Genomic DNA, 22,251 nt, shown 5'->3' with positions numbered 1-22,251 from the left:
AATCCATCTTCATCATGACTTGCTGGATGGAACTGCTCTGTTTTTACATTAATGATTGTTAGCATCTCATTTGTATGTTTGCTGTAGCAGAGTATTGTCAAAGGCTCGCTGTGTTTACACACACAGATCCATATGAGTGGACAGAGTCGTCTGATGGCACAGGGCTGCCTGACAACATGGAAGCGCTACAGAGTCTCAATAAAATCAAAGTGTGACCAGAAAACCTCACCTCTGACTTGATTTAAAGTTTATAGATTCTACGAAACAATAATCCACTCAGCTGTTTTAACAGTGCTGTCAGTTTCTGAACTGGTCAGGTTTTATGACCAGTTGGCTGTTTGTACGTTGTACCTTAGCAGTGATGGAAAACTGGAGAAAAAAAACACACTGAAAATTTTCTCTCTCTGGGTGGAAACTTTTATTTTATATGGCCACACCCCAATCTGTGATGTCAGAGCAGGTATTTGCTTTTGCTCTCACGTCTCTGATGGTGGTGTGATCAAAAAATAAATCTGAACGGGCAGTGCAGAAGGCTTTAACAGCCCTGTGTGATTGAGTGTGGATTTACCTTGATAGCAAAGCTCACTTCTTTTGGTTTTATAGTTCAGCACTTTTTCGTTGTGATTGGAAGGAATGCCCATTCGTCAGTGTGCCTTGAAAGGAGAATTACATCCTGCTTATAAGTTGGTGTTTATGAACTCCTCTAGTGAGGGTGTAGGTTTTGTTTCAAGCCTGGGGGGCACATATGAAACAGGGTTGGGGGGGTCCTCTGCCAGGAAATTCTGTGCATCAAACACTTCATTTCCTGCATTCTGCATTTGTTTATGCACCAATCTGTGCATTTTCTGGATCAGTTCACAATGTAAATATCTTTAATTAGAAATAAAACTCCTCTGCTACTTTTCATCATCGGGACAAATGCACATGTTCTAAATATTGAGGAAGATGTGTCCCCTGCGTCCCCCTGAAATCTACGCCTATGATTTTTTGACCACCTCCTAATGATGTCACCATGTCATGGTCCTTTTTATGAAGTTGATTTTGTGGCCAGAGTGTCTGCTCCCAGTACACAGTGTTCTGCTCGTGTCCCCCTCAGTATCGGCCCGTTGCTATTGGCTGTTGTGCTGCAGGGTTTGATGTGAGAAATCGCCATCTGGCTTCCTTGTCATGCAGAAAGCTTTGAATAAAGCTGTGCTCTTTCATCAGGTTGCACACTCTTCAAGAGTCAAGACTCAGAACTGAGGACTGGTTTGGTACTCTGGTGTGGTCGTGGGCTGATTAGTCATTTCTTATAGAAAGAGGGAGAGAGAGGTTTGGCACTCGCAGGACTGACTGACATGCAGATATATTAAAAGGTTTCAATACAGCAAAGATCAGTCTCTACAAGTAGTCTGTTTACTGTCAGACTGCACACTGTCTGCTTGGACAAAAAACATCTAATGATTACTGTGATGTGTTCAAAGACACAAGATTAAATTATCTTTAAAGGTATACTGTGCAGGATTTTCCTAAAAACATAAAATATAGACTTGTACAGAGGTAATCCCTCTCAGTCATCACTTATGACCCACTCTCAGTGTGTGTGGCGGTGTATTTTTCTGCAGAGGCTCTGCCCTCTGTCTGGAGTTTCTTATTCATTTCTTATTTTCTGTGTTTGGGATGTTTATAGACGTGTACCTCCACAGCTTTCAGATGAGGTCAGGGCTTTTTGAAAAGGTAGCGACCAGGTGCCAGACCATAAGCAGCAAGCATTCAACACCGTTGCGAGGTGAAACCCCGAAATGAGAGTAAATCTGAGGTTGGCTTTTACTTTGACTGTCACTTGCAAGCATGTTTATAAAGAGTGACTGACAATCCTGCATAGTATACCTTTAAGAATGAATTTCATTAATATTTTCAAACAGCCTGTTTGCCTCATCACATGGAAATGAGTGCTGGTCTCTACGAGATCTTGTTTTTTTCTTGACCATTTACAGGTACTTTTGACGTGATCGTCACCTTATAAGGAAGTGTACCATATTTTGAACTGTGGTGCTATTTACTGTTTCTAGGTTCTTAATTGTGAGGATAAATCTGTTTTTTTCCCAGTTTTGTATAATTACAAATGTAATTGTTTTTGGATTCAAAGGTATACAGGATTGTCGGTAACTGTTTGTGCTCGCCACTGAAAGTGAAAGTACAAACCAACCCCAGATTTACTCTTGTCTGGCATTTCGCCTCACTATATTTGCGTTTTTTTTTCAGTGTTGTGTCTCTTGGATGCCTGCTGCTTCCAGTCTGGCACCTGGTCACTACCTTTTTATAAAGCCCCGGCCTCACCTGAGCACTGTGGGGGAACTGACCAATAACTGTCCCAAAGACAAAAAAATTAAAAGCAAAAGAGAAACTCCAGACAGAGGACAGAGTCTCTGCAGGAAAATACACCGCCATGCACGTAGAGTGGGTGATTGAGAGGGACCACTTCTGTATGAGTCTATACATTGTTTTTTTTAAAGATAATCCTGCACAATATATCTTTTAATGAGGGGCTTTTGACTTTTTATATTTTTACAGTTTAACAAAATAAATGATTCATTTAAGGAACAAAAAGAGACAGATTATTTTAAAACTGATGGCTTTCTCTTTCTCAGTGTCCTGATCTCCATGTTGTATGTTAGAATTTGACACTAATCTATGATGTCCAGCTGCCGGACACAAAGAGGAGTGAGTTCATCAAGTCTTCCCGCTGGTTCTTTGAGGACATGCAGCATTTTAATGGCAACAGTGTAATTGCGGCTTATTGCTTCTTCCTCCAGGGTCAAAGCGTTTTGATTAGTCATGTCATCTTTGTCTTATCCTTGAGGTGTCAGCACAAGTAGTGCTTTCCCCATATGCCATGCACACAACTTTAGTGGAGGTGGTTTTATTTATGGGTCTGCTGTAATTGGGTTCAGTTCTGCTGTGACCCAGCCTTAACAACACTGGAAAGACCTAAAAGGACTATAATGATGCAATAATAGTTTGTCTACTGTCAGGCTACCTTGGAAAAGTTTTATTAGTGGGTGACTGGAAATGCACTTTGAAAAGAAAAGAAGCCGACATGTCTCTGAATGGTTTTTACTTTCTCAAGTTTCTAACAGAAGGTGTCTTCTTAAAATTAAATTTGTACTCTACACCCACACTACAGGAAGCATAGTTGATGTTTAATTATCATTAAATGCGCAGCCATCCTCTATGTATCATTTTTGGGTCTAATCACTGTCATCCATCAAATAAAAAAAGAAAGCTGAGGCTCTGCGTGCTGTGTACTGAATTTGTCTAAACCCCAGCTTCATCAGGAACATTTAAATATGTTGATGTGTATGTGTGTATGATTTTTATCAGGTAATTAGATCTTCTGTGTAAAAATCTAAACTGTCTTCAGAACCTTCTCCCTCCATTATGCTTTGACCTTTCACTCTGTACACATGTCATGTCTGCTCAGGTGGATGTTGTTACATGTATATGGAAGCAAAAAAAAAAAAAACATTGATATTTGAATTATAAGAGCCACTGAATACATGACATTTCCCTTTGAAAACCATTTATCTAGAGTTAGCTGTCCTGAATACACCTCCATGAAATTAAAATATGGAACTTCTTGATTTGCAATTTCAAAATCTGAATCTGAATATATTTATTTCACAATGTTCATAAATTCAGATCTGAAAATAAAAGTTTCAGAATTTCAAGGAGAGGATGGGCAATTGGGCTTGATTGTTTTGACTAATCAGAGGCCCCACCAGCCAGTTTTAGTTCTTGTTAAATAGTTAACGCTCTTTCTTAAACAGAGAATAAGGGTGTGTTAATAGTCGGATGTAATGTTAATCAATAACCATAGCAACAAGACTGTAGCTACAGTAGCTTGGAATACAGCAATCTGGCACCTACTTTGATTCATTTACTGTTTTTTCAGAGCACAAATGAGACAACAATTAACACTATAGCACTCTCTCTTTCTTACCATCTCCTCTTGCTGCAGCTGTTGGTTGTAGTGGCGAGGCGCTGGCTGGCAGCTGCAGCACCAGGAACCTGCACTGCTGTATGCCGGCCACCGTCCAATGAAGGAAGGATAGATATGTTGCCAAGGTCCACTGTTTGAAACAAAATTATGGGACACTTTGGAGGTGTACCGTCCACCAGCATTAGCCACTCTCACCTCAGCTCAGCATCGACACTGCCCCGAAAAGCACTGTGATTTTTTTTTTTTCTAATGGGACTCTTTAACTTTTTGACTCGAAACTGCATTTCAGATGGTGGACCTTGGTAACATTGCTGTCCTGCACTGCAGTGTGCTGTGACTGGGGTTGTGTTGTATTATTTCTGCCAATGGGATCTTGCGTAACCACTGTGTTGGTTGCAGCCGTTCACTGCACATAGGCTACAAATGCAATTATGGAAATAAACAACACAGTAAACTAAGGTGTAGAGCAACTACACAGAGATATACTTAAGGCTATGATGCCACAATTATGGTAAATTACAAGATGAGTTGACTAGCTAGCTTACAACAATGTGTATAATGTTTATTACAGTGCACGTATGACTTGCAGATTCTACTATAGTCATATGTTATCCAAAAGCAAGAGCAAAAAACTTAAGTTATTTGTCAAAAGAACATTTGGTAAACAGTGTGGCTAATCAACATTGTCTGGACATGACTCAGTTAAAAATGAAATATCATAAAAACACCCAAATACACTGTAGGAAGGCTTTAAAATTACCTGATGTTTTATATGAATTTTTCCAATGTGAGTTCTTGGATCTGAATCTGACTTATCAAAGTTTGGCAACATTTTATTTATTATTATTTATTTTATTTCTTATTTGTACAACTTGGATTTTTAGATCTGAATTTGTGAATGTTGAAAAAATCTATTTGCATTCAGCCTTTGAAACTGTAAATTAAGAAATTTCCGTGTTTTAATTTAAAAGAGGTGAGTTCAGATGGGTTTCAAAATGAAATATGTCAGTGCATTCAGAATATTCAGAGGCTGTTACAATTCAAATAATTTTGTTTCTTATTTGCTTCCTTAAATGTGGTTTTGGGGGACAATGGAGGAAAATTGTAAGATTTAAAAGTCTGTAATCAGCTGTTTGGAGGTGCACTGTCCATATTGCTGAAATCAAATTGACCTTTTATCTGCGGCCACCTTTTTCTCAGTTGTCAAACTTATCCGTCACTTCTAGTAACTCATAACTCTAAGGTGACAGGTTGATCATGGTGTGGAAACATATTTGGGCTTAAACTGGGAGCAGAGAAACAGCAGAGTGTCAGGTTGTCCCCTGTGATTAAATGCCACAGGTCCAATCACAGCTAGTGCAGCCATCAACAACCTCTGTGTCCTGCCAATTCGACATGTCCTTGAGCCGGACACTGAATCTAGTCTTTCTCTCTCGCTGAAAGTTACTTTGGATAACAGCATCAGCTAATGGCCTCCAACATGATGTAAAATGTGAGTTACTATCTCATAAAACAAGGGCAGGTTTAATCTGCTTTTAGTGTCATAAGCATGTGTGACTTTACACTTGCAATGTTCTTGTCAGTCTAGATGCAACAGCTTGACTACAACAATTTACCGTAATAAGGCAGGAATAAGGCACTGAATTTAATCATCTGAAAATAAGGCCTTAATTGGTATTAAAATGTCTCAAAGAATCTTTCAAAAGTCTTAAAAATGCTCAGATGTGGGAAGTAGAATTTGTTTTTCTGATGTTGCATTGTAAAATCCCCAGATAATTGGAAACATTGTTACTTGTTGCTGTTTTATTTGTAATTTACTGAAGGCTTCTTGTATTAAGGTCATGCAGAGCAGGATAGTGAAACCAACACATGGTTGGGAAGTTCAGAGCAGATGGATTAGTGTACCCCTGATGATAAGGGGAAGTGCAAATTCAATAAAAAACTGATCATTTAACCATGATATTGTGGCACTGCTTAAACCAGTACAAGGTAATGCATGTGAGGGTCAGTGTATTATATGCAAAAAGTTTTTGGAACTCTGCTCGAAGGGAATCAAGGCAGTGGAATTTCACATGCAGAGTGAGAAACACAACATCAGGAACTAGAGCTGCAACAATTCAACTAGTCTATTGAAAGAAAATGAATTGCTAACTGTTTTGATAATCCTTTTATAGTCAGTCATTTTTCATGCAAAAAAGTCAAACATTTGCTGGTTCCAGCGACTTCAATGTGAGAATTTGCTGCTTTTCTTTGTTATTTATTATACGAAGTGAAGAATCTTCAGGTTTTGTACTGTTGGTAGGACAAAAGAAACAATTTAAAGACGTCACTTTGCGCTGTGGGATGAGCATTTTCAAGCATTTTTTGACATTTTATCGAGCAAACAATTAATTGATTAATCCTGAAAATAATTGGCATATTAATTTATGATGAAAATAATTGTTAACTGCAGCCCTAGTAGAAACTGTGTCAAGTTGCCATACTTTCACACAAGATATCTTCTTTGCAGTCTATTACAATTAGTTGATTCACTGATTAGTGGGTGGGCTCTCAAATATGAAGATCTGCTACTTTTCTTGGTTTTATTTAATTGAGCATAGCGTTTGTTCAGGCAGTACATGATGTCACGCTCAGCTCACATCCCAGCTCCATCAGCTTAGGGCTGGGTGGTATGACAAAATTTTCGTATCACATTTTTTAAAAAAAATTCCGCCGTGTGCAAGTGCAAGAGAATTGTAAACTCGTGACCACGTAGAGACAGAAATAACATGCCATCATGTAAATAAGATAGATAGCATAAGGCTATTTAGTTTGTTTAATAAAAGGACAAGGTATAGACCTGTTCTATAAGCCTGGATATGAAGCGTCCGTAGTGCCAAATAATATAACGGTAGTTTCTAAAGAGCTAAGACACAAAAAAAAATCAGCAGCGGCGGTGTGCCGTGAAACACTGCTCTTTTTGGTAAGAGTTCTTCTGGGTCCTCGTGTTCTTCTTCAGCAACGCGTACACGTTCCGTTCCGGACATTGTTTAGGCTATTCACCGGTGTTGCGGTATATGAAAAATTCATATCATAACGAAAATAAATACCGATTTTCGGTACGAACCGGTATACCGCACAGCCCTACATCAGCTGATCTAAAACAGCCAGATTAACCGAGAGAGGTGTGCTCTCTCTGCCTCAGGCTTTCCCTTATTTACACATGGAAGGGCAGACAGATGTGCTTTCTCTGCCTTATGCTTTCCATGTAGGCGCGTGGAAGAAGCTTTCTGCGAGGCCCCAGAACAGAGCCACACCGCCAAATATAATACTGCAAATGGAAATAAAGTTTTCTTTGACGAAAGTGTTCCTGACTGAAATGGTAAATAGGGTTTTAGACTTTTTGTCAGACAAAACAAGAACTTTGAAGACATCAGTTTGGACTCTGGGAAACTGATGAGCGATAAGCATTTTTTCACCATTTTATGATATTTTACAGAATATCTGGATGGATGGATGCAGAATTCGTCAGAGCACCTTGCTCAATAAAATACTGAGGTACCATCAAGTGATTTTATCTTTGAGTCATTCCTATGGCTCATTTTTGTCATCCAGTCAATCTGAGTATTATATCCCAAAATCCTCGTCTCTTCTTCTATTGAACTGATATATCACAGTGTGCAAGGAATAGTGATGTGATGAAAAAATAGATGTGGTCTCGGTTGAGGCTGTGGTGATTACTTCCTAATTTAAGTGGTTACTGTATGTTGTTCTGCTCCTGAAGGGCAAATTAGCCTGTTCAGCTGAGACCTTGATCAATTTAATCAAGTGTAATGATGCTGAAGGCTGTGAACAGCTCTGTTCAACACTGTCTTCCTAAGGGCATGGAGATCAGATGTTTTACTGTTTCAGCACATTAGCTCACAGCTTATCTCCTGCATTGATAAACATTGTATACTTGGGAGATATTATGGTAAACATTGCAGTAAAATCTTTCATGTGCCATGCCCTGTCTATACTCATAAACGTGTCTACGTCCTTGTTTGTTTTCCAGTGATGTCAGGTTTCGTGCTCCTTGGTGCATTTGCTCTTCTAGTTATTGGCAAAGAACAAATATGTCAATACATGTAACTGATGTTGCTCAGTCCATAGGGACTTGGGTTGGGAACCGGAGGGTCGCCTGTTCAAGTCCTCGTCCGGACCAAAATATGGAGCATGGACTGGTGGCTGGAGAGGTGCCAGTTCACCTCCTGGGCACTGCCGAGGTGCCCTTGAGCAAGGCTCCGAACCCCCATGCCCCCCACCCCCCCATCGCTCGGAGCGCCTGTCATGGGCAGCCCACTCTGACATCTCTCCACTTAGTGCATGTATAGGTCCAGTTTGTGCATGTGTGTGTTCGGACCTGTGTGTAATTGACAACAGAGTGAAAAACTGAATTTCCCCTCGGGGATTAATAAAGTATACAAAATTAAAAATACTGGAGATTTGTTTTGTGTAATGGAATCTTATGAAATCAGCTCATCTTTGCTGTCAGAGGTCCAAAGCAGCAAATCATTACACAGTTAGATTTGGCAGAAATGCTTTACTTTTTGAGGGAGCTCTCAAGGAGTCCAAGCAGCAATGTTTATGTGCACAAAATATTGCAGTTTTTGCCCTTATTCTGAAAAGGGCAATATTCCTACTAAGCTGTTTACATTGCTAATGAAAATGAATATTCCACTAATATTACCGTTTTCATTGTAACATGCTGTGCTCAGGGATTGTGCAAAGATCCTGACGGGAGACATACGTAGCTCTTTAGTTAGCTTTATTTACACGTTCATTCAATCACCTACATACTTCTGGTCTGTCTTCTTGTATGTTCCCCACGTAACTAGGTACACGCATACGTTCCTACTACACATCTGCTCCCACTACATTCATCATGGACAGATTATTAGACAATAGGCCCCGGGCACAGTTACATATGTGAATCTGCGTCTCCTACATTGGTAGCTTGGTAGTCATTTTGTCTCTTTGCAGATCCTGTGCAGTGCCGGCCTGTGGCATAGGCAGTATAGGTGAATGCTAAAGGCGCCGTCATCCATGGGGGGCACCACAAATGGAGGAAATGAAGAAAAAAAAAGAAATCAAAATATTTATCTTTTTTTTTTCACTAATGCTACAGCGTTTATTTTGAAATATTTCATAAGGCCACAACAACATAACTACATAGCAAAGCCTACTTTTCTGACGTCATGTGAACCCTGAAACATGCTGTATCATTATCACGTCAAAATGACAAAAGCTCTCAACTCAACTACCACAATACTACTGAGAGGAGTGGATGTGGGGAGAAAGAACATGAAATCAACAGGAGAGCTAGTTATTGTTACCTATAAGCAGCCAGTGGCCTCAACGAACAGCTCATAGAGGTTGCATTGATTTACATTGTAAAGCATTCAAACTCTGAAAATTAGTATTGGGCGAAGGTACATTATCATGTTCTCATGATGTGTTCAGTGTAATGTTGTAAAACATAGCTTTAGGTGGGAAACTTGAATAAATCCAGCTGTTTGAAGACGAAATGTGTTGGTGTTTTCACAGCACTATAAAATAGATGTTGGAGAGGGAATTAGGATGTGTCATATATAGTTAAATGGGTGGCACAGTGGTATAGTGGTTAGCACTGTTGCCTCACAGCAAGTCCGTTCCTGGGTCAATCCCAGGTTTAATCCGTTCTGTGGGGAGTTTGCAAGTTCTGCCAGTGTCAGCGTAGGTTTTCTCTGGGCAGTCCAAAGACTTAAGTGGTGACTCTAGATTGGCTGTAGGTGTGAGTGTGAGCATGAATGGTTGTCTGTCTCTATGTGTCAGCCCTGTGATAGTCTGGCGACCTGTCCAGGGTGTACCCTGCCTCTCGCCCCATGTCACCTGGGATAGGCTCTTTTTGTCTCTATTTGTTTTCCTTTTATTTTATTTATTTATTTTTTGGGGATAGATGGTGCCTGCTTATTTCAGTGACATTTTACGGGTGAAGCTGAGGGAGCTCCAGATACTTTTGAGCCCCTGGGCTGGGTAGGCCATTCAGTAATCCATCCATGGTTTACATGCAGTCGTTCATATTCTGATTAACGTGCCCTAACATGTCATTTATCACGTCAAAATATGGAAAAGTAGAATGGCTGGCATCGCTTGTACCATTTTGCTTCTTTGCATCACAATGGGATTTTATTTAAGTTTTACACTGGCTGCGGACTTGTTTGACCATGCAAAAATCAGCCTCTTTCTTTTGTTCCTTCAGCCACCTTCTTGAAAGGTTGGCATTGCAACATTTGGGTATATCCAAAAACCTGTCGTTATCCAAGCCTTTCAAATGCATGTACTCGGGAAGTACTAAGCATATGATGAGTCTTGGATACTGCACAAGTTGTGTGAGAGTTTAAATGGATGTTTTGATATAGTTTTGTTATTGTTTGACCTGGTCACTGATCAATCAATAAATAAAGTATGTTCACCATTTTCTGGAGAGGCATGCAAGAAAGACGCTTTCGCCATGATGAATTCAAGGTGACACGACATGACGAGGGGAGGGGGAAGTATTCCTTTAAGAACAGAACAGTATTAAATCAACCTTGTGGCTGAGATTGTTTTCTCATTTATTTAAGTGATTACTTAACAGACTTGTTGAGTAATTTTCTGTCAATCGACTAATTGTCGATTAATTCAGTTACTTGTTTCAGGTATTACTTAGTACTGAAAATACTTTCCAGCCCCCAAACTTGTTACAGTACATCTTTGACCCGTCTCCGTGTCATTGAACAACATTCTGGTCCTTGTTGGGAAAACACGTCTGTCCTCTGCTCGGAGCTGGTCAGTGCAAGCTCTTAGCTGGATAAGGAGATTACTTAAGAATGCAGAGCTGAAGTGTCAGAAACGTGACAAAACTTAGAATGAAAGCCAAAACTGCCCTCCGCGCTTAGAGTTCACATACAAAACATTTGAAACACACTTACTGGCTTTTGCCATTATGAAGGCAGTTGAGCTGCATGACATTGCTTTTTTATTGTAGTCAGCTGATTTTTTTCTCTCCAGGCTCAAGTTATCTAACATTGAATGCACAGTCTGCTCCTGAAGAATTTACTGTAGTGACATGTATAGTCAATTCTGTCCCTGCATGGTAAATCATTCTGATCAGTATTTCTTTATGTTGGCCACAGCAATGCAAAACCCAGGATAGTTATCACCTACGTCAAACAGCTGATAATATATGGGTTTGCTCGTAACAATAATATGGAAAGAACGGGCAAGAGTGATGATCATATATTCCTAATGACAGCTGACAGGTGACTGAATAATTGATGAATTAGGAAATGAAAAATCCGTAAATTACGTGTGAGCGAAGCTGTTTGCAAGAAAAAGCTTCAGGCGTAGTTGAACAAGTCTTGATGTGCATGCTTATTAAACTGACAAACAAGAAAGATGCGGGGACCAGTTTTCAATTTGTGAGGGTGGCTGGCAGCTCTAACCACTGAAACATGAGCATTTGCAGGTGCTGGACAAAGTGATGAAAAGGGGCTAATGGTAGTAAAAACAACAACTTAAGATCCACCAAGTTCAGTTTGTTTGTCTTTTGGTCCATTTGTCAGCAGGATTATAGAAAAACTACTGACTTGGTTTTCATGAAACTTGTTGGAAGGCTTTAGCATGGGCCAAGGAAGACCCCATTTAATCTTGGAGCCAATCTGAATTACAGAGCAGATACACAAATTATTTTTTTTCCCTTTTGTTAACATTGCAGGATAGAGCATATGGGTTTGGCAGGGGTCTGTGCTGCCTGAGTATCCTTGTTGTTTGTCAGTTATTGTTCAGATTGTCCATAATTTCCTTTCACTGTTGAGAAATTATTTAAAAAAAATGCTGTATTAAATGTAAATAAATACAGTGATAATTTGCAAATCCTTTTTGACCCATATTCAATTGAATGCAGCACAGACACAAGATATTTATTGTTCAAACTCATAAAGTTTGTTTTTTGTAAATATATACAGTCATTCTAAATTTGATGGCTGCAACATGTTTAAAAAAAATTGGCATAGAAGCATGTTTACGCTGTGTGACATCTCCTTTTCTTTTAATGAGACTTGGCATTTGGGAACTGAGGACACTAACTGTTGAAGTTTGAAAAGTGAAATTCTTTCCCATTCTTGCTTGATATACAACTTCAGTAGCCCAACAGTCCAAAATCTCCTTTGTTGTGTTTTGTGCTTCATTATGCGCCACACATGTTAAATGGGAGACAGGTCTGGACTGCAGGCAGGTCAGTCTAGTACCTGCACTGGTTTACTACAAAGCCACGCTGTTGTAAGACTTGCCGAATGTGACCTGGCATTGTCTGTTTGGAATAAGCAGGGACGTCTCTGAAAAAGACGGCGTCAGGATGGCAGCATATGTTGCTCCAAAACCTGTGTGTACCTTTCAGCACTTATTTGCACCTATTTTCACTCCGATCTCGTCACATATTGACGCTTGATCATGAACTTTCCATGTTGAGATATGATGTGCAAGGTACCCTTGGTGTGTTGGTTGCTGATGTTCTGGGACACCATGTTAACTTCTGTCTGTTACAAGCATTGTCTGTTTTCAGAATACAGTTTTACAGGAAATGTACAGTTTGCATACAGTGTCTTTCAAAATAAAGACATTATGTTGGTACAACACCAAGAATGACATTGGTTTCCTTCAACAACAAAGGCACGTGGTCAGGTTTAGGCAACAAAAGCACATAGTTGGGTTTAGGAAAAAAGAAAAGGGTTTGGCTTTACAATCTTATAGGAGGCAAACATCAGCTTCTTGGGTGAAAATCGCTGGTTGTTGAACCTAACTGCCCTGCTTGGATTTCTGCTGCCTTAACTTTCGTTGTTGTCATGTTGCATTTGCCCCTGACACTGCCAGGAGCCATTAAACAATTTAATGGCGACCAGCCGTGCATCATGCCAGCATTTTTCATTGGTGTCTGACACCGGAAGTCATTGACCAAGCGCCAGTTTTCGACTCACTTCAGAGTGGGAGCAGATTGTCATTAGTGTTGGCCTGTCTTTATTCATCAAAAAAATGTTGATTTAATAAAACAGATGACCTCATTTAATCTGATGAATCACTTTATCCAAGTTAAGGATTTTGTTTGAGGATTTTTCATTGTTGTTGTTTTGTTTTTTGTTGGGTGATGACGCTGTAAAATTTGACGACAAACATTCAAAGCTTTATTGGAAAACCTAAGTTGAACCTTAGAATGTAAAAAAAAAAAAAAAAAGAAAGACATTTTAGCAACCCCATTAAATGTACATCTCCACTCTGCATAGGAATTTAAGAGCAAGCTAAAGGTTTTTTACGAGCCAAAAGCCAAAGGGATTTTTTTCAGCCAACTTGAAACAGATAGGATTCTGTTTTTTTTTTGTTTTTTTTTTGTTTTTTTTAGCTTAGCGCCACCTAGCATCACTGGTGTTGCGTCACACTGTCGCAGCGACCAAATTGACCGTGTGGATCAGAGAGATAATCAATCATATGACTCTATGTATATGTAGAATGAGAAGGTGTGGGGACACTATACTAAATAAATGAGTAAAGAGACCGAGCAACAATTATCAGATTAATCTGAAGAAAAAACACATAATAATGTAAATAATTATAGCAGAATGCACAGTACCTGTACAGCTCACAGTAAATTATACCAATATGTACAGTATCAGTACAAACAACAGTAGACACAGTGGAATTATACCAATATGCACATGTAAACAGTCCCCATTCTAGAATAAACGGTACCATATGGAAACATTACGGCTGGTTGGAGCTCAAATTGAATGAGAAACAAAGTTCAGTGTTCACTTAGCTGGACGATGTCCGTCGATAGCTGCCTCTGTGAGAAGAGAACAGAAGGAAGGGAGGGGGGTATCATTGTCCGAGGGCTGCTATAGAATGGCAACGAGGACATCAGCTGACCAACACCCTGCTACCCGGTCCCTGGTTGTGGCGATTTGCGATGCTGGCCAGCTAGGAATGAACTAGCAGCCAGTACAGTACAGTCCTCTCTCGTCTAGCTAACATTTAGCCGTGTTACTTACTGATCCATTAGAAAGAAAGCTAGCTGGACACCGGTTTTGAAGCCTCTTTGGTCACGGAGCTCCCTCCATCTCTTGAACGCCTGACTGAGGTTTACTCTTGTTTTTCCTCTTCTTTTGTCACTCTTCTTTTTGTGCATCCTCGCCTCCTCAGACAGAGGAGCTTGTTTTCTTTCGCTAGGCTGTTTTTCACTTGTCTCCAAACTTTGTCCGTCTGCCATTGTGCTCGTGACTCAACTATCTCATGCCCAACTCCTCATAAGGACCAGCTCCAGTCTCTAATTGGCTGACCGACCAATTTCGCAATACGTGACGTGTTTCCTGTCGTAAACCAGATTTTTTTCCACGAAATTTCGGCACCGGTGGCAGAAGCTTATTACAAAGATTGCAAAGCCACAAAGTAACCTGTGTAAATGCTGATAGTCTGATTTTACTGTGGCCACTACCCTGTGCAACCCACATTATTTTCATAATGATATATTTAGGAAAAGATGCTATCTGTTGCGTCTTTAAGTATGCCCTATGACAGAGCAGTACGTGTAGTGCACAGATGATTCACCTGGCAAATGTGCACTATATATAATTGTTTTATTAAGACATTGGTACGAGGAAACTAACAGCCTTACAAATTGAAGAATTAGAATCATTCACCTCGAGAGAGCTGTTAATTTGGTTAGCAACATGGAACAGCAGCCTGGATGTGTCATTCTGAGCATTACCCTCATAAAACTTCAGTTTACTACTGCTGCTGGAAACCCAATAAAAAAAGAACTGCTGCACATCTAACTTGTTTTTTAGATGTTTGTGTTGTCAGAGCTCTTGTAATTGTGAAGCCTATTTGACTCTGCAGAAATATGATGTCAGGTTCAGCTGATAAAAGAGAGCAGCTCCGTGTTCTGCACTGCTCTCTTGGTGTAATGTCTCAGCCCATTTTGAACCCCTCGCTCTGTCTCAGAAGCATCTCCTGAAAGTGCTCATCGAGACGAAATCCAATTAGAGAGAAGGAAGTAGTCGCCCAAATCTCTCTGCTCTATGTGCTCTTATTTTCCTCCAGTGCCCTTGGGCTTTCGATTTATTGAATAATTAATTGCCTCAGTCACATTTGCACATACAGTACAGACGTGCATGCTCTCACGCACACACACATTTCACTACACTTACCTCCAGTTATACGAGTCTCCCTAACTGTGTTGACTTCCCATTTAGCGAATGAGTTCTGCTTCATTTATGGAGCTCGTTTATATTGTGCCCCATATGATGTTAATTTGTTCTACTTCCACCAATATCACAAACGGGCAAACCAGCTCCCCGTTGCGGATGAAGGGGTTTACATTTCATGTTGTTTTTTACTTAAAGGCATACTTGATTTACATACCCGATTTTCAACCAGCACTGTATCATAGCAGTGTTGATAGTATGTGTAAATGCACTGTGATAAACTTCACTCCATATTTCCAGCACCCAGATCTCCCTGCTTTTGGATTTTTGCTGGCTCTAGGGCTGTTGTTCAAACTACATATTGTACTTCCTTATTTTTGTATGTCCGCAGCCACCATGGACACAAAGAGTATAGAAGTGGATAGAGAGAGAAACCCATCTCTCTCTCAAACTCAGACCAAACTCAGATCAGACTGTGAAACGAGGAAGCACTGATTAATTCTGTTACTGTATTGCCTATCTCTCATCTAAAATGTCTTAAAAAACATATTTCAGTTTACTGTTTGGCTGTAATATGAGAGTTTGTGAACAGGAAGTGGGCGCCATATTGTTTCCTTTAGTGTAAAAGGTTGACACTAAAATGGATTGTCCGGAGGGACACTGTGCCACTGTGCTGTGATTGGCTGAAGTGGGATCATCCAGTCATAGCAAGCAAACACTCGGAGAGCAGGGGCAGGAAATCCCAGAAAAATTACACAATGTCCAGAGCTTCACATCCAGGGGTATGACGCTGGAGAAAAGCTGACAGACGGTCCTTTGCTGTGGGCATGGACCGCCTGCTGCCCTCTGGCTCTCTCTCTGGTCCTCTGGTGCAGGAGCAGAGCACAGTCTGGATTAGTGTGACATGCTGGGGGCTTCACTGGGGCAGGAGAGGTGGATGAGAAGGGAGCCGTGGCCCCATATACTGTAGCATATTGGAGGCTCCACATCCAGGGTGCAGGGACTCTTGAAGCCAGCTGACAGTGGACACCCAGTTGTGGGCATAGACCCCTGGCTTGACTCTCAGCCACCTGGCTGTATCCCACAGCTCCAACGCAGAAAGTCAGTGAGGCCTGTTTCCATGGCTGTGGGCCCTCTGTCGCCTCCCATCCAGTGTCCATGTACCGTAGCTGTGGTAGAAATCCGCACTTGCCTCACAGCAGAACAACCAACCACAACAGTGTAGTTTCTCACAGTGCCTCCAACGACCCTCCAGACCATCCAATCTAGCTTCAACCATTTTAAAAATGGCTGAAAAAACTGATATCAACCGGTAACACGACAAAGCGCTGGTTACTGCATTGCCTATTTCTCACCTGAAATGTCTTCAGACGCATGATTTTAGCTTACCCCTTAACTGTAGTTTGAGATTGTTTGTGACCACCTAGCTGGCTCCCATATTGTTAGTTGGTAGTTATAGGTTTTCTTTCTCTTGAGCAAAAACAGCCCTTTGCCTCTGCTTTCTCTGTTCACGTAGCATCAATTTTAAAAGTATTTGCGTCTTTCTACTGAATAGACAGCCTGGTTTTATGGAAAAGACCAGCTGTGAAATACTTCTTTCATTTCAAGTTGACAAGAGGATTTGTGCACCTCATAACTTTATTCTTGATAAATGGCTAATATGAATGAATGCCTGATAGTCGGTCTTATGTACATTGATGTTGCAGTGATTGTAAAATCGCACATGCGAGTTCCCCCTGCTGATAAAGCTTGTTTAGAAAGGTGTGTAATGTGTGGAGCTTCGAAACTAGTGTTTGTATTCATAATTAATCTTCCAAAAAACCCCAGGGAAAAATCCTCCTCAGCTGCTGCCTCTCCTTCACTGCTGTCTGAATGTTTCCGTCTGTTGTCTCTCAGGGAGAAGATGCCATTCCACCATGTGACGGCAGGCCTGCTCTACAAGGGGAACTACCTGAGCCGCTCACTGTCAGACAGTGACAGTGACGTGCTGGCCAGCATCTCTGTGGAGGAGCTTGATGGTAAGGCTTCTCAATAAATTGTCTGGCTGCTGTCCTGCCTTATGCTTAATGTCCATTTAAAGTGATTTGGCTGCTGCTGCTGCCTGCCTTTCAACCCCCATATTGGCAACATTTTACTTCGGATGAAGATGAGCAGATGATATTTTAACATCTAGTGTATGTTGTTTCTGTAACCTGAAAAACATAGTTGATGGATTTGTTTGAAGATGACACATGCATTTAGTAGCATTTTAGTAAAAGTCATAATCTAAACCAGGGGTCTTCGGCATGTTTCAGGCCAACGACCCCTTGGCTCAAAGACAGACGGAACAGAGACCCTGCATATTAAACTGGTCCTACAATAACGTGCAAGGCAGCCTAAAGTGCCATTCCTTTTAAGGGTGCATACAATACTAAGCTATTAAATTAACTATTGGCAGATTCATATATTTACACATAATGTTTTAATGTTAGGCATACATGTGGAAGGCACAGTGAATCCTTAACTGTATTTGTGGATGGAAACGTCAGTGAGATGTCTGATCCTGGTGTTCAGGACTTTACAAATCATGAATATAACTACCATGATGGAACCCATTGGTCTGTGGACTGCCATTTTGAAGCTTCAAGTTTGGCATTTTGGCCATCGCCATCTTGTTCTTTTGGAGCCAGAAATGACCAAATTTAAATGAGAGGGTGAAGCTGTGGAGGAGCGAGGGGTGGATCTGACTCAGACTGTGGTAATGCCTCACAGAAAGCCTGTCACTCAAAGTGGCCCGCTCTTACTGTAATAATGCAAAACTTTTGGCCTTAACAAGATTTAAACGAGTGAGTTATATAGGGTGACCATATTTTGATTTCCAAGAAAGAGGACACTCGGCCTGGCCACGACATAGCCTACTTAAATGATACTTGCAGCTTACTCAAAGATGCCTTATAATTTTAATATATTGAAAGTTTATATGTATGGATAGAAAATTCAGTTATATTACAAAATAATATCTCTCAAAGACAGAAATTCAGATAGGCCCCTATAGATAGGGGACCCATACACACACTAGAGTGTGGCGATCCGAGCCCGACAGTACCCGACGGGTCGGGCCTGGTTTGGTCAAAAATGTATAAATTGTATTCGGGCTTGGGTCAGATTCGGTCAGCTTTCAGTGAAAATATAGTGTAAAAATAAATAAAATCCTATTGTCTGTCCTGTTTATTGCTTGGGCACTGTTATTTACGTGACAACACCTGAACATAACACACACAGACACACATTGGCTGTTTGTTTCTACCTCTCCCCTCGCTGGAAGTCCGCCTTGATTAAACGATGAAAATAAAATAAAAGAGGGAGACAGGTTTTTCCTATTTTATCTTATTTTGTTATATTTCTCCCTCTCCCCTCGCTGGAAGCCTCGGACCTCCCACCGCCCGCCCAAACACAGAGGTCTCCCTCTCAGCGGAGTTCCCACGGTGCACGCGCAGCCTGTTAAATAGCCTGTAACTGTAACAACTGTGTGACACAAACTCAGTGCTTTAGTCATTAAATAATGTCGGGCTGGGTTTGGGTTTGGACATAAATATGCAGCCCGTGCCGCACTCTAACACACACACACACACACACACACACACACACACACACACACACACACACACACAAGGAAAACTGGACATTATCATCAATTTATAAACACCCCCCGGACGCCCCGGACAGGACCTGAAAAGTGGACATGTCCGGGCAAAAGAGGATGTTTGGTCAGCCTAGAGTTATACAAAAATTCACCCCCTGTGCAGCTGTCATGAACGGGGAAATAAGCCATTGAGCTCCAAATTGTTTTTTTGTACGAGGATGTAAACATGTTTATTTCTGCTGTAAAGTTGTGCATTTTAACAGAGAGATCTGTGGGGATTGACTCACTTCTGGAGCCAGCCTCAAATGGCCATTTAAGAAATTGCACTTTTCTGCACTTGTAGGTTGGCTTCATTTTTCAGCCCTGGAGGTTGCCACTTGGTTTGTGCTCACTCGTAGCTGCTAAGTCAGCAGCAGTTGTAGCATGGCTAGATGTGTTAGCCTCACCCTCTGTATTTCACCGGTAGTTTCTGAGGTGGTCAGTGTGTCAGATTCTCATGCTTGAAAAGTTACAAAACTATCCTTTGTGGTTCACAAGAATGTTTGTATTGTTGGAGTAAAAATACAGCTATCTGGCCAATGTGGTTTTATAGTACCTATCGGTTAGCTTCTAGTTATCTTGCCATTGTGGATTGGTGACCCACAGTGATTTATCCTCAGTTAGCTCACATGATTGCAAATCATCAATACTGAACACTGTAAATTAAATGTTGTTTTTTTTTCTTTCTTATGAATAGGCCGATTTGTGTCTGTGCTAGCAATATGTTGGATTCATGTCAATGTGTATTTTTAGAAATATTTAAATAACAAAAACTGTGCATGTGCTTTGTTTCAGCAGCAGTCAAAGCCAGCTTCAGTCTGCTTTAATTTTTAATTAATTTATCTTCAAATAAGCTCAGAAGTGCAAGGACAAAAACAAAGTTAGAGTAAAATACTTGCACCTGAAATATAGTGCTGCATACAAATTATATAAACTCACTGCAGCTTCATGTTTAGTTACGCTTCATGGCGGCTTGAGGGGAATGTAGAACCAGAACTAAGAGAAGCGAGAGAAAATAAAAAAAAACAACAACACTGGCTGCATAGATGTTGAGGATTTAGTTGACTTTACAGTGTGTAATGATAAAATGTAAACAAAGGTTAGGAACCAGAGGACAACAGGAGAAGCTCAGCCTGTCACATGACTTTAAGGCAGATCAGACGGTCACACTGTGGGAGCCACTGCGTAAAAATGACTATTTTGGGCAACAAGCCTGTACACACTGCGGAATCCCAAACCCATATGGAGCTTCGTTTTTCAGAAAATATTTCCAGTTACTTAACAGATCCACAAATGATGTGGCATACAGGAGGGCAACAAGCAGATAAACTGGTGACAGGCTTTGTTTTAAAGGACATGTGCTGATTTCCCAGTCGCCCTAGTCAGTTTTATAGTCCGTAACATTTTTAAAGAAGATACAATGCTCCAAAACCAGCAGCAGCATCCTCATCTGAGCCAACAAAGCACAATGATGCATTATTCTCTCTACATAGTTTATCTCACCGGGAGCATTCGCGGTCTGCTGGCTTCTGACTTCAAGTCTGTGCTGTTGCTGATTCTTTGTTTTTGAACCCATTGTTTTCGAGTCTGTCTGGGAGTAATCACCTGTGTCTGTAGAACACAAACCTGATCAATTACAGTCTGCCAGAGTCAGCAGTGGCAGTCTCACAGGCAGCAAACAAACTAGACTCCCCCAGACCTCCAAAATATTAATCCATTGATGCAACATTAAGCTGCCGCCTGGAAAATTGGCTGCACAGCACACGGTAATAGCCAGATAGTCTGTCAGGGTCGAGTTTTAATATGCATGGAGATATTTGCAGCATATGAATTTCTCCTTCTTGTTTCATATCGTTTTGTGAGTAAGTAGCTGCTTATGGTTAGAGTCCTCATGAGGTCAACTAAACACTGAAAGTGACAAACTGTAGCCTGTCAACACTATAATTACTGTATGAGTATTTACTACACACTATGTGTTGGATGAGTGGTGGTATCGCAGTGGGCTTGCTGCTAGAAGGTCAGCAGCAGTTTGAATGTTTAGATTCTCTGTAGTTATCCCAGATCTGAGTGGGAGAAATTAGTCATTCATGCCTTAACAGTTATTGAAGTGCTTGTCAGCAAGGCACTTAATCCATGAAAAATCACACCCATTTTCTCAGTGTCATAAATCAGTCAGACCACAGTGCACAGATGTCACACACCCACGCTCTGCTGGGATCACCACATATTTCTCTCCTCAGTGATGTCCATTGAGGATTAAATGGTTGTGAATTGACTTGAAGATCGTCCTCATAAGATCTTTTTTATCTTTTTTTTTTCAAAGTTTTAATCAGCCGGAGTGCAAACACATTGCTACTTAACTGATGCCAAATAGGCTAAAGAAAGGGACTCACACTGTACTGAGTCCATGGCATCAGTGTGCTTCCAGTTTGAGTCCTAAGTATGGCAGTTGTAACACTGGAACCGAAAACAAATTCATTTGAAATTGAAATAAGAAAATAAAAATAACCATTTCACACCATCAGAACATTTTCTGACATCCTAAGTCTCAGATTGTTCTTATTATAAGGTTAATCAGTTAACTGCAAATAATATATTCGACCAACAAGAGTATATTTATGCACGTTTGTCTGTATGATAACTTTGCTACTCATCGTGCTCCGCCCTGGTCTAGATGGAGCTAGCTAGCGACACCACTTGTTCTGCGATTATCACTAGTAACACAGTTCTGAGCCAACAGCGTTGCTGTGAAGCATTTTTCCTGACCTTTCGGACTCCCCCCAGATCATCCCGATGAGTAAGTGGCTCTATTTTGAGTTGCAAACTCCTTTTAGGAGTTAACTTTGTTAGCAGTGTCAGCATGACTGGTGGTGCTGAAATAGTTAATGCTAAAGGAGTTGCGCTTACTCACCAGGGTGTCCTGGGGGAAGACAAGAGGATGGCCACCATGTTTCCGCAGCAGTGCCAGGGGTAATCGCTGTATGGGCAGCGCTGCTAGGTAGCTCCCATCCGACCCACCCACTAGCTAGCTTCTTCCCGACCCAGGTGCAGCGCAGAGTGGTCAAGGCTAACGTTAGCTAAACAATGAACCTGGAGTCTGAGCAATGGGCACTGTGCCTCTTAACTCGGCTAGCCTAATGTCAGCAAAACCAATATATAGTTAAGGTTAAGGCAAGACATATACAACACAAAACATTGAAATGTCACCATCTCTAAATGGATAGCACTTTGAAATGCAGCGCCAAAGTTCACTGAGTCAACAGAGTGCCAGACCAAAATGAAAGGCCCCTTTTATTTTACATCATGCCTTTCTCTCAAAAATTAACAGGTTAGTTACCGCATAATGGGTGCCAGACTACTGAAATCAAAATTAA

At 40.9% G+C, this 22,251-nt stretch overlaps 1 protein-coding gene across 3 annotated transcripts in view; it reads left to right on the top strand.

Annotated features, from left to right (window-relative positions):
* Positions 1-22,251, top strand: part of LOC125889489 (calcium-binding protein 8-like) — a 107,344-nt gene that overhangs the window by 2,688 nt on the left and 82,405 nt on the right. For all 3 annotated transcript variants that reach the window (XM_049577526.1, XM_049577527.1, XM_049577525.1), the window contains exon 2: positions 17,113-17,234. In XM_049577526.1, coding sequence (XP_049433483.1) covers positions 17,113-17,234 — 122 coding nt within the window. The remainder of the gene's footprint in view (positions 1-17,112; positions 17,235-22,251) is intronic.

The sequence above is a fragment of the Epinephelus fuscoguttatus genome, linkage group LG5, assembly GCF_011397635.1.
Source record: "Epinephelus fuscoguttatus linkage group LG5, E.fuscoguttatus.final_Chr_v1".
Classification (NCBI taxonomy): Eukaryota; Metazoa; Chordata; class Actinopteri; order Perciformes; family Serranidae; genus Epinephelus; species Epinephelus fuscoguttatus.
This window is presented reverse-complemented; position numbering and strand designations above follow the sequence as displayed.